At 36.4% G+C, this 13,242-nt stretch overlaps 1 protein-coding gene across 1 annotated transcript in view; it reads left to right on the forward strand.

Annotated features, from left to right (window-relative positions):
- Positions 1-13,242, forward strand: part of LOC141434114 (discoidin domain-containing receptor 2-like) — a 316,685-nt gene that overhangs the window by 138,350 nt on the left and 165,093 nt on the right. The window contains exon 2 of the mRNA XM_074096403.1: positions 12,568-12,846. Within this exon, the coding sequence (XP_073952504.1) occupies positions 12,573-12,846 (274 nt within the window). The 5' untranslated portion in view covers positions 12,568-12,572. The remainder of the gene's footprint in view (positions 1-12,567; positions 12,847-13,242) is intronic.

A 13,242-nucleotide genomic window follows, 5' to 3' on the forward strand; every position in this document is an offset into this window, starting at 1 on the left:
GTAATAATATTGAAGTTCATTAAGTTCTCAACTTAACAATAAAAGTGTGTGAGTGATCGTTTCCACAATGTTTGTATGTTTGTCCGTCTTTCACGTCGAAACGGAGCGACGGATCGACGTGATTTTTGGCATAGAGATATTTTATGGGCCAGAGAGTGACATACAGGCTACTTTTTATCCCGGAAACATGCACAGTTCCTGAGGGAACAGCGCACGACAACCACGCAGGCGAAGCCGCGGGCAAAAGCTAGTAGACTATAATTAATGGTGTCCTTTGCCTTGTATTGATACATTAAGCCGGTATTATAAAATCTTCAGCCGCGTTCACCGTATTATCCCTGTAGGTAATTCAAGCAATCGATATAGACCCGGAGATGGTGACACAAAATATTAGATCATTTGTACCAGTATGGCGGTCCTTCAGGGGTCTAATTACGGAATGACAAAAAAGAAAATGATGGTCATAGCGCTGGTACCGGCGGCCCAAACGCGTGGGCGTTAATCGAACGTGTCGGAGAAATAACGAGTATCGAACGATTTGTTCCACAAAAATGCTTGTATTTGCCGATAGTCGATAAAAAAAAAGTAGGCGGAAGCGCAATGCCACACTTCTCCGGTGTGACTTACAGCCCGCCATACCGACGCGAATACATTAATTTAAAAAAAATCAACCATTTGTACCAGGCTAATTTTTGCGAAGCTAATCATCGTCGAGTAGCCATTCACGGAAATCACCTTGCCATACTTTTCCGACGGTTTCCGCAATGGCCGCCATACCGCCGCAAAGGAGTAAAATTATTTTTTTGCAAAACGATTTGTACCAGCCTAAAATTTTTTAACAGTTCGGTGTATGATCATAAATAGAAGTCTGATAATGCCATACCTGTGGGAGGTGGCTAATTTAAAAAAAAAATTAAGATTTGGCGTAAGTGGCGCCTTTTTCCCTCTACTAGAAGTATGGCAAATATAATAAGGGTCACATTGTATCATATCATTTCCAAAAACCCAAATGCTGTACTGGTACAAATCTTAAAAAAAATTGTCATCTTGGCGTAAGTCCAACAGTCGTCCGTCCCATGTTTACAATCTGAATTTTTTTTTTAGATGGAATTACATCTAAACGAACAGAATACACCCGGAGAAGTATGTACGCTACCACCTACTTTTTTTATCGACTATCGGAAAATACAAGCATTTTTGTGGAACAAATTCTTCGACACTCGTTATTTATCCGACACGTTCGATTAACGCCCACGCGATTGGGCCGCCTGTAGGTACCAGCGCTATGACCATCATTTTCTTTTTTTGTCATTCCGTAATTAGACCCCTGAAGAACCGCCATACTGATACAAATGATCTAATATTTTGTGTCACCATCTCCGGGTCTAATAGTCAATAGTAGTGTATTTCTAGTAGTGTACTGATCCTTATCACTGTGTATGTGTACAAATATCGCCGAAGCCGGAGTTACTCAAACTCAGCCCCCAAGACAGGTCTATACCTAGTTTGGGGGTTGGAATATTTGACCATTCCCGCGACTTCTCTGTACAAACTTTCCATACTCGTTGAACATTGTATTTGGTTTCAAGTTGATTGTACAATAAATCATTTTTTTTCTGTTTACACTCACTCTAATACCTAATCGATGCGCTAGATAATATCTTAAGCGTATCCTGTAAATAATAAAAATTGAAGTTAATTCCGGATTATAACGTAAGCACACCTACTGTAGATTTTGCCCGCGGCTTTGCCCGCATGGAATTCGGTTATCACGCGCTGTTCACTCGGGAAATTTGCATTTTTCCGGGATTAAAGTAGCCTATGTCACTCTCCGGCCCATAGACTATCTCTATGCCAAATATCACGTCGATCCATCGCTCTGTTTCGAGACGGACAAACATACAAACACACAATTTTGTTTTTATAATATTAGTATAGATTCATGATGAATGATTTACCAACTGGCGGACTATATTTAACTGTCGCGTCAAAGTTTCGTTTGCCACAAACTCACGCTGCAAACTTAGTAACGTGGAGGTTATAACTGTCAAAGTTATTATTGCTCGCCGGTGCTTCCGTTACAAAACGTTCAAGGAGCTCAAACTAAGTTTATTCAATAGCGAAATGAATTTAATTAAAGTTGCTCGAACATTGATCTTTTAAACGGAATCTGATTGGTAACGACACAAAAGCTTGCTCAAGTCTCGGTTTCACCGGGGAAAATAATTATGTAAACTTTCAATTATAAAGTGATTGAATGAGTGACCATTTTCATTGAAGTGTATACGCACGCGTTTCAAAATACTAAACAGATAGTTCATTGCGCGCGCCTACTGAAGTCAAGAAATTTATGGAATGAAACCCGTAAAAAGGACTATTAAGCATACCGCAAACCCAGTGCTGAAAAAGTTTTCTATCTTTTGGCATTGTAAAGTGCCAGTCGCAGAAGAGCTTCTTTGTTTCCCATGAATAGACAAAAACTTTAAAAATATCCGTTAGCCACTGAAAAAAAAATTGGAGCATAAAAAAACTTGTTACATTGGTGTCCCAATTACTTACTGAAGAGGCCTAAGGGGGGGGGGGCTTTTTGTTGTGCGGGATGATTATTGATGCATAATACGTTCAGGATAAAATGTCGTTGAAAGCTGCATCACTTCTTTAATTTTTAATATAGGCACAAAACAAATAAAAGGGAACAATATTGATGTGGATTGTAACTTTGAAGGCTTTCAGTCTTGGTCCTGCGGGAGTTCAGTAAATGTATTCCGTTGAGTGCGGACGGGCGGAGTCGCGCCTGCCAGACAGCGCCTAACGTTATCCATAAACCAATATCTTGTACCTACTTACTTTCATACCTACAGTCCAAGATGGCGGCAGTCCTAGCAGTGTAAGAATGATTTTGTCGCTCACACAGTATAATCTGTACTTCTCTGGCAATTTCACTCAAGTTTTCATCAGTAACACTTTTGAAAATACAAGAACAAGCGAGAAACACCTGGTAGGACCAAAAATTTAATATTACTAGTAAAAGTACTACTTATATAGTAATATTAAGTTTATGTCAGGAGGACAGGTTTGCTGTTACTTTACCATCCTTTAGCCATAAAGATAAGCTGTACTTAATTCATAGAATTGATAATAGTAACTACGTAGCTACTAATAATAATCTATTTAATAGAGGCCGTTCGATGCTCACTTTTTAGGGTTCCGGAGCCAAAATGGCAAAAACGGAACCTTTATAGTTTCGCCATGTCTGTCTGTCTGTCTGTACATCCGCGGCTTTGCTCAGGGACTATCAATGCTAGAAAGCTGTAATTTTGCACGGATATATAGGTAAACTATGCCGACAAAATGGTACAACTAATCAATCATAAAAAAATTTTTTAGTTTACCTCCCATAGACGTAAAGTGGGGGTGATTTTTTTTCTCGTCCAACGTCCCGTTTCGGGTATCGTTGGATAGGTATTTTAAAATCATTAGGGGTTTCCTGATACGATTTTTATATTAAGTGATCTGTTTGTGAAATATTCAACTTTAAAGTGCAAATTTTCATTAAAATCGAGCGTCCCTCCCCCCCCCTCTAAAATATAAACCGATGGGAGGAAAAATTTGAAAAAATTCAGGATGGTAGTAAGTATATCAAACTTTCAAGGAAATATGTTACGTAATCCTTATAAAAATATTACTTATTTTTTTCGTAATGGCTACGGAACCCTATTTTGGGCGTGTCCGACACGCTCTTGGCCGGTTTTTACTTCAATTTATAAATACGATTATGTTTCCATAATAGTCTAAAGATACAATAAAACGTGATTCGTAAAACATAAACAGGTTAAGTCTGCGTATTGACATAGTTTGAGGCCGTGAGAAGGACATATGACAGTTTTTGTCCCGTGTATAGTTCCTGCGGGCACGCGATAAACGAATTCTTAGCAGACAAAGTCGAGGATAATAGCTATTATTTGATATAAAGACAAAAGTACACCATTTTACGAGAAGGTACTGCGCGATATTCGAATTATTATTTCTGTTACGGATAAAGCGTGACTACGTGCTAAACATGGTACTTACACATAAGTAAGTAATATCGTTACTTGGTAGTTTAACTTCTACCTAGGTTAGCAAATAGTACCTACATACATGGCATACATATATCTGGAATGTACAGGGGTCACTTACGAGAAAAATATAATATACCTTGTAATACGTAAAATGTTTGGCGGTGAATCAAAATTATTTTACTCACTACTTGTAGTAGAGCATAAAATACTAACACACATACAGAAACTATAACCCTTCTATATAATATAACCCTTCCTTTTGATCCTTCCATAGAAGCTTAAAAATTTGATGCACAACATACTGTACCTTCGTCGTAAAGGAAAGAGAAAATCTAAAACCCAAGCAAAAGCCGCTGACCGAGCATAGTGTTCACCCTTCCTAACAACGCATAAGTACTTATTTCTGTAACTAGTTGGAAGACCGATGAAAGTCGCTCAAACTTGTACTTATAAGTTTGCCGACCATTTGATTTCGTCAAGTTTGATTTGACTCTTTGTTTACTATTGAACAAATAATAAAAGTTTTTACTATTTGCATCATTTCCTCAGAGCTTGAACAAAGAAGTCAATTTTACACTGTTTTTGAAAGGATAATGAAAAATGCTTATTTATTGCACATACACTTGAAATTGTGGCCTCGTTCAGGGAAAGTTTAAAGAAATTATAGCTAGACACTGACACCTGAGACGAGACTGTGTTTCGCTTTTGTAATTGTTGGATTTAATGTAAATAATTTTGTTTTTATTTTCTCTCTTTTGAGTATTTCTGTTTTTTCTCTTTACCGCACGTAATTTTCACTGTCTGGTTATCCTCTATATAACAAAATGTCTTCTCTTAACTAGGTTAGCTGGAAGAGATCCCTTTTTAGGGATAAGCTCGCCTTTGTTGTCTCTCTGTGTGTTTGTATTTTTATGTTCAATAAAGAGTTTACATACATACATACATTCTATTCTATTATTGAAAAAACAAACGTTTGACTCGGGTCATTTTCAGCACTTTACTCACTAATTTTCGTTATGCAATATTTTTTCAAAACGACCTAATTTCAGTGAGAAATACATTACTATACATCAACACCGTTTGTTTAAATACAATTTGGGCAACAGGAAAACAGTTGAAAACCCTAAATAAACGCTGTTAAAATAGACGTCCACTTGTTGTACCGTCACACTAAGAACCACTATCCCGTTGAAATGTCGTCACCAAGTAGGTATGTCCGAGTGTGTTGGCTGCCGGCCCCTGTCAACTCCCAGCATGATCGAGGTAGCGTACCCAAGAAGTAATTGAGACATTTCACCTAAAACCTTCAAATACAATAAAACAGAAAAAAGCTTTTACACATACCAAGTGGGGAAAAGATTATGATAGGCATAGTGGTGCCCATTTTAGGTATGGGGGCTCTCTTTACAGCAAAAGTCCATTTGGCTAGTTGGATATCGCTTGCTGGCCTTGATATAGGTACGCTAACCTTTGGACTACGGAACATTAATTTTTTAAAGCATCTGCGACGGTTGCGAAAAGCTAAGAAATGTTAAAATAATTTTAGGAAAACCTGACATTTCTTTGTAATTCCTTATAAAATCATTAGTGTTAATTATCCTTGTTGTTAAAAGAAAATTTTGTAAAAAAAAAATACTAATTTTATCAATGCGCATAATCTCAACTCAACTAAATATTCGAAATTAGGAAGTGATCAATTTACCGATCGTACAAATAAAGTTTCTTTACTCACTGACTCCGAACAATTTTCGCCCTATTGACGGAATACCCCAGTAATTTGACTCAGATTTATTTTTTATCAATGTATAGCATATCGTTAGAAGGTCATAAGCTAAAAAAGTAATTTAAAAAAAATGAACTGCTCAATTGTGTTTAGTTTTTTTAGTTGAATTTCGAAGATAGATTTTTTTTCACACAATCAATAATTTTTTGGAGTAAAAATTTTACAGTTAAAATATAATTTATTTACACATATTCTATAAACTATACATAGATAGATACAGAAATTTGGAGTAAAAATCCTCGTATTACGTCCATTTGAGATATCAATTACAAAAAAACTATTATTATTTAAACAAACATGTACTCGTACTACCAAGTATTCAAATTATAATTTTATATACAATAATAAAAAAGTTACGAACGTCTAAAGGCGGGATTTCGGGAAATTTGAGAAAAAACATTTAAAAAATCATCTCCAAAACCGTGACCCTTAGGACCCAAGATCCAAGGGGGAAAAGCAAATAGCCCCAACAATATTCCAAAAAATATTTTTAAAAAGTACACGCAATGACTGAAATACACTGATGCGTATGATTGTCAATAATGAATAGTATTTGACCAAACCTTTGGTTTCGACTAAATATCGATTGAAACTCTGAATAACATACTTATCTGTACCAGTCTGCATTCAAAACTAAAGTGTTGACTTTTGAAACAGTTCAGATGTAAAAGTAAGGCTGCGTTTACACCAGAGATGTGCGAGGATCTGTTGCGAGGAATGTTTTTTTCATGAACCAATAGAAACGATTCATTTACCTAGCCTTACTCCGCCTAGCTGTTTGCGAGGGTAAGTTTTCTAATTCGATATTAGACCTAAGTTTTAAAATTTATTTTTCTTCCATATATACCTACCCTAGATAGTAGTATCTAATGAACATAAAACTAGTTAAATTTTTAATATCATGTTTATAAATATTACTTAATTTCAGTAGGTGTGCAAATAATTATATCACGTCTGTCTTAGTAGGTAAGTCACGGATTTAGCTGAAAATCCTGTTCAAGTCCGCACACTGAAATAAGTAAATTGGCCGAAACAAAAAAAAACTAAATTATTAAAAAAAACGTTATCTACATTAACCTGTATGTAATACATACCTGCACAAATGTTTGTTATGAGATTACGCCGCCCAGCTTCTTTTGGCTAGGGTAACAATTAGCTACATAAGGTTACCGTATACCTACTCTCCCCGCTCGCTCGAGGGCGCGCCCTCGCCCTGCGTCTGTTTATGAACCCTGTGTGGTTTAATAAAACAAAGTGCAGTTGGAATTTAGTCCCTCCACGTACTTAAAAAAACGATGTAATTTTTCTCCTGGATATTATCTCGCTGTACGATGAATTTGTGCAATCTTCATCGGAAGATTTCGCAAATTTATTAATTATCTTCACAAGCGATACGAGTATTGCTTGTTTTTAATTGATATACATTTTAATATTTTTGTCCAGTACCTATTTTTGGCCAGAACCTAATGTTTTCGAAAAATATCGGATACTTTAAGAAATGGCTCTACAAGATTAAAAATTCGTCCAAATTGATAGACTTGGTCTTGGCTCATTGAATTGTTTTGTTATTGTTTTTGGAAAATAAATATCTTCTGAATCATTGCAATACTTAGTTAAAATGGACGCATTCATTGTTTTTTTTATGTTCGAAGTTATAGTTAATATCGTACCTAGACGTCCGCACTTTGCTCTGGCTAAAACAGGAAAACATGCGTTTACCCAGATAAATACAAGACCAAGCTATATCGATTGACCCCCCCACATAACAAATTTCATCAAAGTCGTAGAGCTGTTTTCAAAATCACGGAATTAAAGAAATAAACCAATAGATAGGTAAATATATCACCAAGAAATGCTCGTTTAAAGGTAAGCATTATATTTTATTCTGAAGCTTAAAAAAATCACCGTTAATTACAAATCAAGAATTTCTGCTTTACTGGAACGCTTTTCACACATCAATTAGTTTCTCTCCGATCAAAGTCCTTTTGCTCCGCTCAACATTTTAATTGCAACTTAGCGAGGCTTCCGGAACCTGTTACTTAGCATACTGGACTAGAGCGACAGAGAAAAATATCATTGAGTAGCAGGACAATTATTTCTTGCAATAAATAAACTTACCTGTATTTTGTTTTTTCTAACATGATTCAAATTACAGATACCAAACTGACATAACTAGAGTCCCTCCTACTGTTACGCAAACTATCCATACTTTTGCATGTACCTACCTAGTGCTTAAAGATACTGAAGTCTTTGGCTTAAAGTAGCAATAGCATTATTTGTTGGTTTAAACGTAAAGCTATCGAACTTATTATTATTTGAATTTTAAAATATAATTTTCAACACTTGGAGTGTCACTTTCCGACTCTGATGAACAATCTTGCAAATTAATAATAAGTTTGTTTATTCTACTTTTATTTTTATCGATCACCTCTAGCAATTGCAGCCTATTGAAACAACATGGTAAAGGCGCTCATTAAAGAAAGTACGTCAATATAACGCAGTACCTACGCAGTAACTTAACAATTAGTTAGGGAATTTGAGTTCAATTATTCAAGCAATCAGCAGTTTTAATGTGATTATATCTCTGTTGGAAAAAAAATTACCGCCTCACATCATGTGTCATTTGAATCATGTTAGAACAAATAGAGTAAGTATATATTATGCAGGTAACTCAGACCTCAGGCATAGGGCTCGGAAACATAGCGACAAAACAGCTTGATTTTTATTTAAAGAAGACTTGGCTCATTCTATGAGTCACCTGGTCTTGTCTAAAAATAGTTTTCAGTTGCTTCTTAAGGCAGCTTCTTAAAGTGAGAACTTTTGGGAACTACGAATGACTATGATTAAATGCCTGGCCGATGATATAAGCTCCGGTGTGGTTATAAAGGCTCACATTTCTTAATTTGTACAATGTTACTGACAAATGAGTGCCTACATATATTATGTACAATGGCCTGCATAAGTGGATGGACACCTTACGTTCTATAATCGTTTGAACACGAGAGTTGACGATTGGTTAGGTGTTCACAAGAAATGAACTAGATGGCGCTGTTAAACAGTTATTATGATATGATCGATATTTTATCCCCGTAACAGCAATGTGCCGATAGCTGAGTTGGTCGGCTGCTTAGATAAACTCGTAAATGATCATAAGTTCGTATCCTACATATCAGAATTGTTTTTTGTTCTTATTTTTTATTTTTAAGTTTCTATTTTAATTTGTAGATAACTGATATGGAAATAAAAAAAAACTGAAAAAAGGATAACGTTGCAACAGAAATAATACACGTTTTGAAGTTTAAAACATAAAATTTTTATTCCTAAAACAATATTTCTATTCATTAAATATTGACGCAGTTATTATATACTATATATATTAATTAAATAACTGAAAACCAGAAAGTACTTTGCGCAGAATACAGAGTAGAATCGATTACACTATGTTTTAAATCAGGTAGTGTTAGAGTTTTTAAATCCTTTTTTATTGTGTCCAGTCTAAATATTACGAATTCATACGCCAATTAAATGTTTTAGGGATGTTTCAACAACTAACTTAAAATAAATGAAAAATATTTTCTGTGTGTCGTGTGAGGTTTTCAGTTATTTTATTAGCACCTGATCAAAAGTTGTATTTTAACATTTTATTGAGGTATTAGCTTAAGTATTCATTCCGATTCTGGAAAGAGGATTGAAGCCGAACCACAATAAAAAATAGTATTTGAAAGTAAATTATACCTGAGACCGGGTTATCATAAGACTCGTACGCGTTATATATAAACTATAATAATTGAAGTTTTCCAGTTTTAAACATTTACTTATCAATAATTGATGGCGTAGATCCACTGTAGTGTGTTACTGACAGTTATAATAAGATTACAGTCATATATTGAACTTTCACACTTATATCACATAAGTAAACAAAACTATCAAGGTATAATTAAAAGTTTTGTTCATAATAATCAAATAATTACTTTTCATAACAAAGTGATACCTACAGGATCACAAATAAAGATAAATATTTTGGTTCATATAATACAGTGTGCTAGGAAATCAGATGCGGATATTTTAAGGATCGATTATTTGCATCGTCGTTAATTGGTTTCAATTAAATTAAATTAAAAAAAATACAGTTAATTTAATGTTAATGCGAGGATGAATTTTTTTGAACGGAATGGTATTTTTGTATGAAGCAAAAAAATATTACCACACTATACTTAAATAATTTATGTGTATAATTAATTATTAGGTTATTAATTACATACCCTGAAAATATCCGCACCTTATATATTTTATTATAACATAATTGTTTGAGTATATAACCCGGTCTACACGTAACTATCAATTTTATTTTAATAACTGTTGTAACCACCATGATTGTCGATAACTGCTTGCAAAAAGAATCGCATCGATGCAACTAGATTTTCACACATATTAGAGCCGCGAATACTGTCCCTTATTTTTACACAGTGGGCTTCTAATGTTTCCGGAGTTCGCTTATTTTTGTTATCCCAACGTTGGACATGGTTATAACAACTCATAATTTTTCAATGGGATTTAAATCCGGTGATCTGGCAGGCCAAGGAACGACTTTAACATTATTTTTGTGTTGATTAAACCAGTCTTGCACAATATAACTGTTTTTATCTGTAACAATATAAATAAACATAAAATAATATAACGTAGATATCATTTTAATGAAGAAGTTGGTAGGATGAACGTAACCAAAAAAAACTCACATTAACATTTCTCTACAAATTTCCGACATATTTTTTCCTTCTTCATATAAATTAATAATTTCACAACTTTTAACCATCTCAATATTGCGATGAGAACTCATTTTAAAGAATAATTACGATAATCAGCAGATTCAACTGAAAGAGACGATCAAACGATGTTGCAAGCAGCTGAACAAGTAGCAAAATCTGTAATAAAAACTTAGCCTGGTAGTTTGAAGATCTTCAGTCTACCCTCTTTAAGTTTCGTTAAACACGCATGACTTACCGATTAATTTTAAGACGACCCGATATAGATCCGATTTTCATCGCTTATGATAACAGTAATATGGTCAAGTGGTTATGAACTTCGTTCTTCGTTCGTATGTCACAAGTTCGAATCCCACCAGGCGATAATATTGAGTTTGTGTTTTTGTAAATTTACTGCTAGATTTGGAGATTACTAAAGTTGACACTCATTCGCAACATGGGTCATCATAAATAAAGAATTTCATTATCATCAGCCTCCCAGCCTATAGATACACGTCCCACTGCTGGTCACAGGCCTCCTCTCAGAATGAGAGGCTTGGGCCGTAGTTCCCACGCGGGCCCAGTGTGGATTGGGAACTTCACACACACCAAACAATTGAACAAGAACGATAGTAATGCGAATAATAATATTCTCCTTCTCTTACGATAAGTACGAAAGAGACAGAAAATGTCGTTACGCGATTCGCGGTATCATCTCACGGTGTCCCACCCAGGCAGGGACATAATTTAGTTACTACGGCAGCGAAATATAAAATTTCTAACATGAGTATAAATATTTTTTTAAGGTCAGCGCCAGCGCCATCTAGTGAGATATTAATAAACTAACTAAGTTAGTAAATAAGTAATACCGCTAATACACTTCAAACACATAGATGGCGCTGTTTCTCGCGTCAGACGATATGTTTTGGAATTGTCCATCGACTTTTGCAGCCATAGTACGTACGTATTAAGTCTGAAGGTCTGAAACCAACCGACTTTTTTTCAATTAATTTATCATAATCTTCTTCGTTTTTAATCGGGTAAAATTGTATAGGTACAGAAAATAAACTTCAATTGATCAAAAAATAAGGAACTGTCAGGTAAATCACGGGCTATTTTAACCGATTAAAAAAGGAGGTTCTCAATTTGATTGAATTTTTTATTGGTTTTTCATTAGGTAAGGTTGGCAAACCCTCTCACAAAAAAATCATCAAAATATAGGTGACGGCGATTACTTAACTCCGGGTGATAAGCATAGGTACATTTTAGATATTTCACAGTCAATTTTACGTAAAAGTAGGCAATCTAAAAAAAAGTACATGTTTACAAAATATTTCTCATTATCTTCGCGCGGAAAGGAGCGTTCCAATGGAAAGAAATCTGCAAATATAGTCTTAGGCCAGGCACGTGCGACTCGCATGAGTGACATTTAGTACGAGTGGCCTATGTTTGTTACGTGACAAAATGTCACTCGTGCACGCGCTGCTTTAGGTCGGCCACAGAGCTACCGACTTTGTTCTGTATTCTGTTCTTAAGAAGAAGGGTTTATCGTCACACACACGCCGGCCAGCCAGAACCTTCTAATCGGCGATACTATAGGCTGCTTGCTTACACCTACGCACATTCTTGCCGACCCGGGTCGGTAGGTATGTGACGTGTGTTACCTTTTGTATTGCATCCTGTCTTGCCTTCTGATTCCAATTTTTTTATACCTAGAACAGAACAGAATCGAATCGGTAGGTCTGTTGCTGGCTTTAAGATCATGTTAGGGTGGTTTCGCACTACGTCCAATCCAAATCCGTGAAAATATTCCGTCATCCGATTGCTCTCCAATCTAGTGCGCACACTACCATACAAATAGTTCTACGACTACTCCAGTCCAGACCGTACTTTCACGGTTTCGGATCGGACGTAGTGCAAAACCGCTTTTAGGGTATAAAGTACCTACCTACATAACTATAATGTAATTATTTGTTACCAGGCACGATGTGGCGGTTGGCGCCACTAGTGACGCGGCTGCTCGTCGTGTCACTGGTGGCGCTCGTGTTCGCGGAGAGCGCGGGCGGCACGTCCGTGGCCACGGTGCCCCCGCGCAACGCCACGGCGGCGCGGCCCACGCCCGCGCCTCGCAAGCCGGGCCGCCAGCGCACCCGGCGCCGGACCACCACCACCACCACCACCATAGAGCCCGATGAGGACGAGGAAGATATCACGACCACGCCTACCACCACCACAGTTGACCCAAGGAGGTTTGATCATAGTAAGTAGTTTACCTTCATATCACGGTGGCAACGGATATGTTTCTATTTCTTATGTTTTTATTTCTATCTTTACACAAGAGGAAGGGTATTTCTCTGGACGTGTTGGCGAGGGTGCTCCTACGCGTCCCGGACGGGCCCGCGACGCGCAGTTAATGCAGTTTTCAATACCTACATACTGCGGTGACGTGAACCTAAAAAAAGCAGCCTGCGACCTGCATTAGGACTGGTTATGATTCGTGCACAGTTGCAAAATAGTAAGTGAGTAGGAAAGAGTAAATTTGAAGTGCTATCAAGTTACACAACTACATAGGCGAACATTTTCGCCCTTGTGTTGTTTGCTATCTTAGGTGACGCTCGAGCAAAAATACCCCGCTTAGCCAAAAGTACGCGAACTG

The sequence above is a fragment of the Choristoneura fumiferana genome, chromosome Z (assembly GCF_025370935.1).
Source record: "Choristoneura fumiferana chromosome Z, NRCan_CFum_1, whole genome shotgun sequence".
Lineage (NCBI taxonomy): Eukaryota > Metazoa > Arthropoda > Insecta > Lepidoptera > Tortricidae > Choristoneura > Choristoneura fumiferana.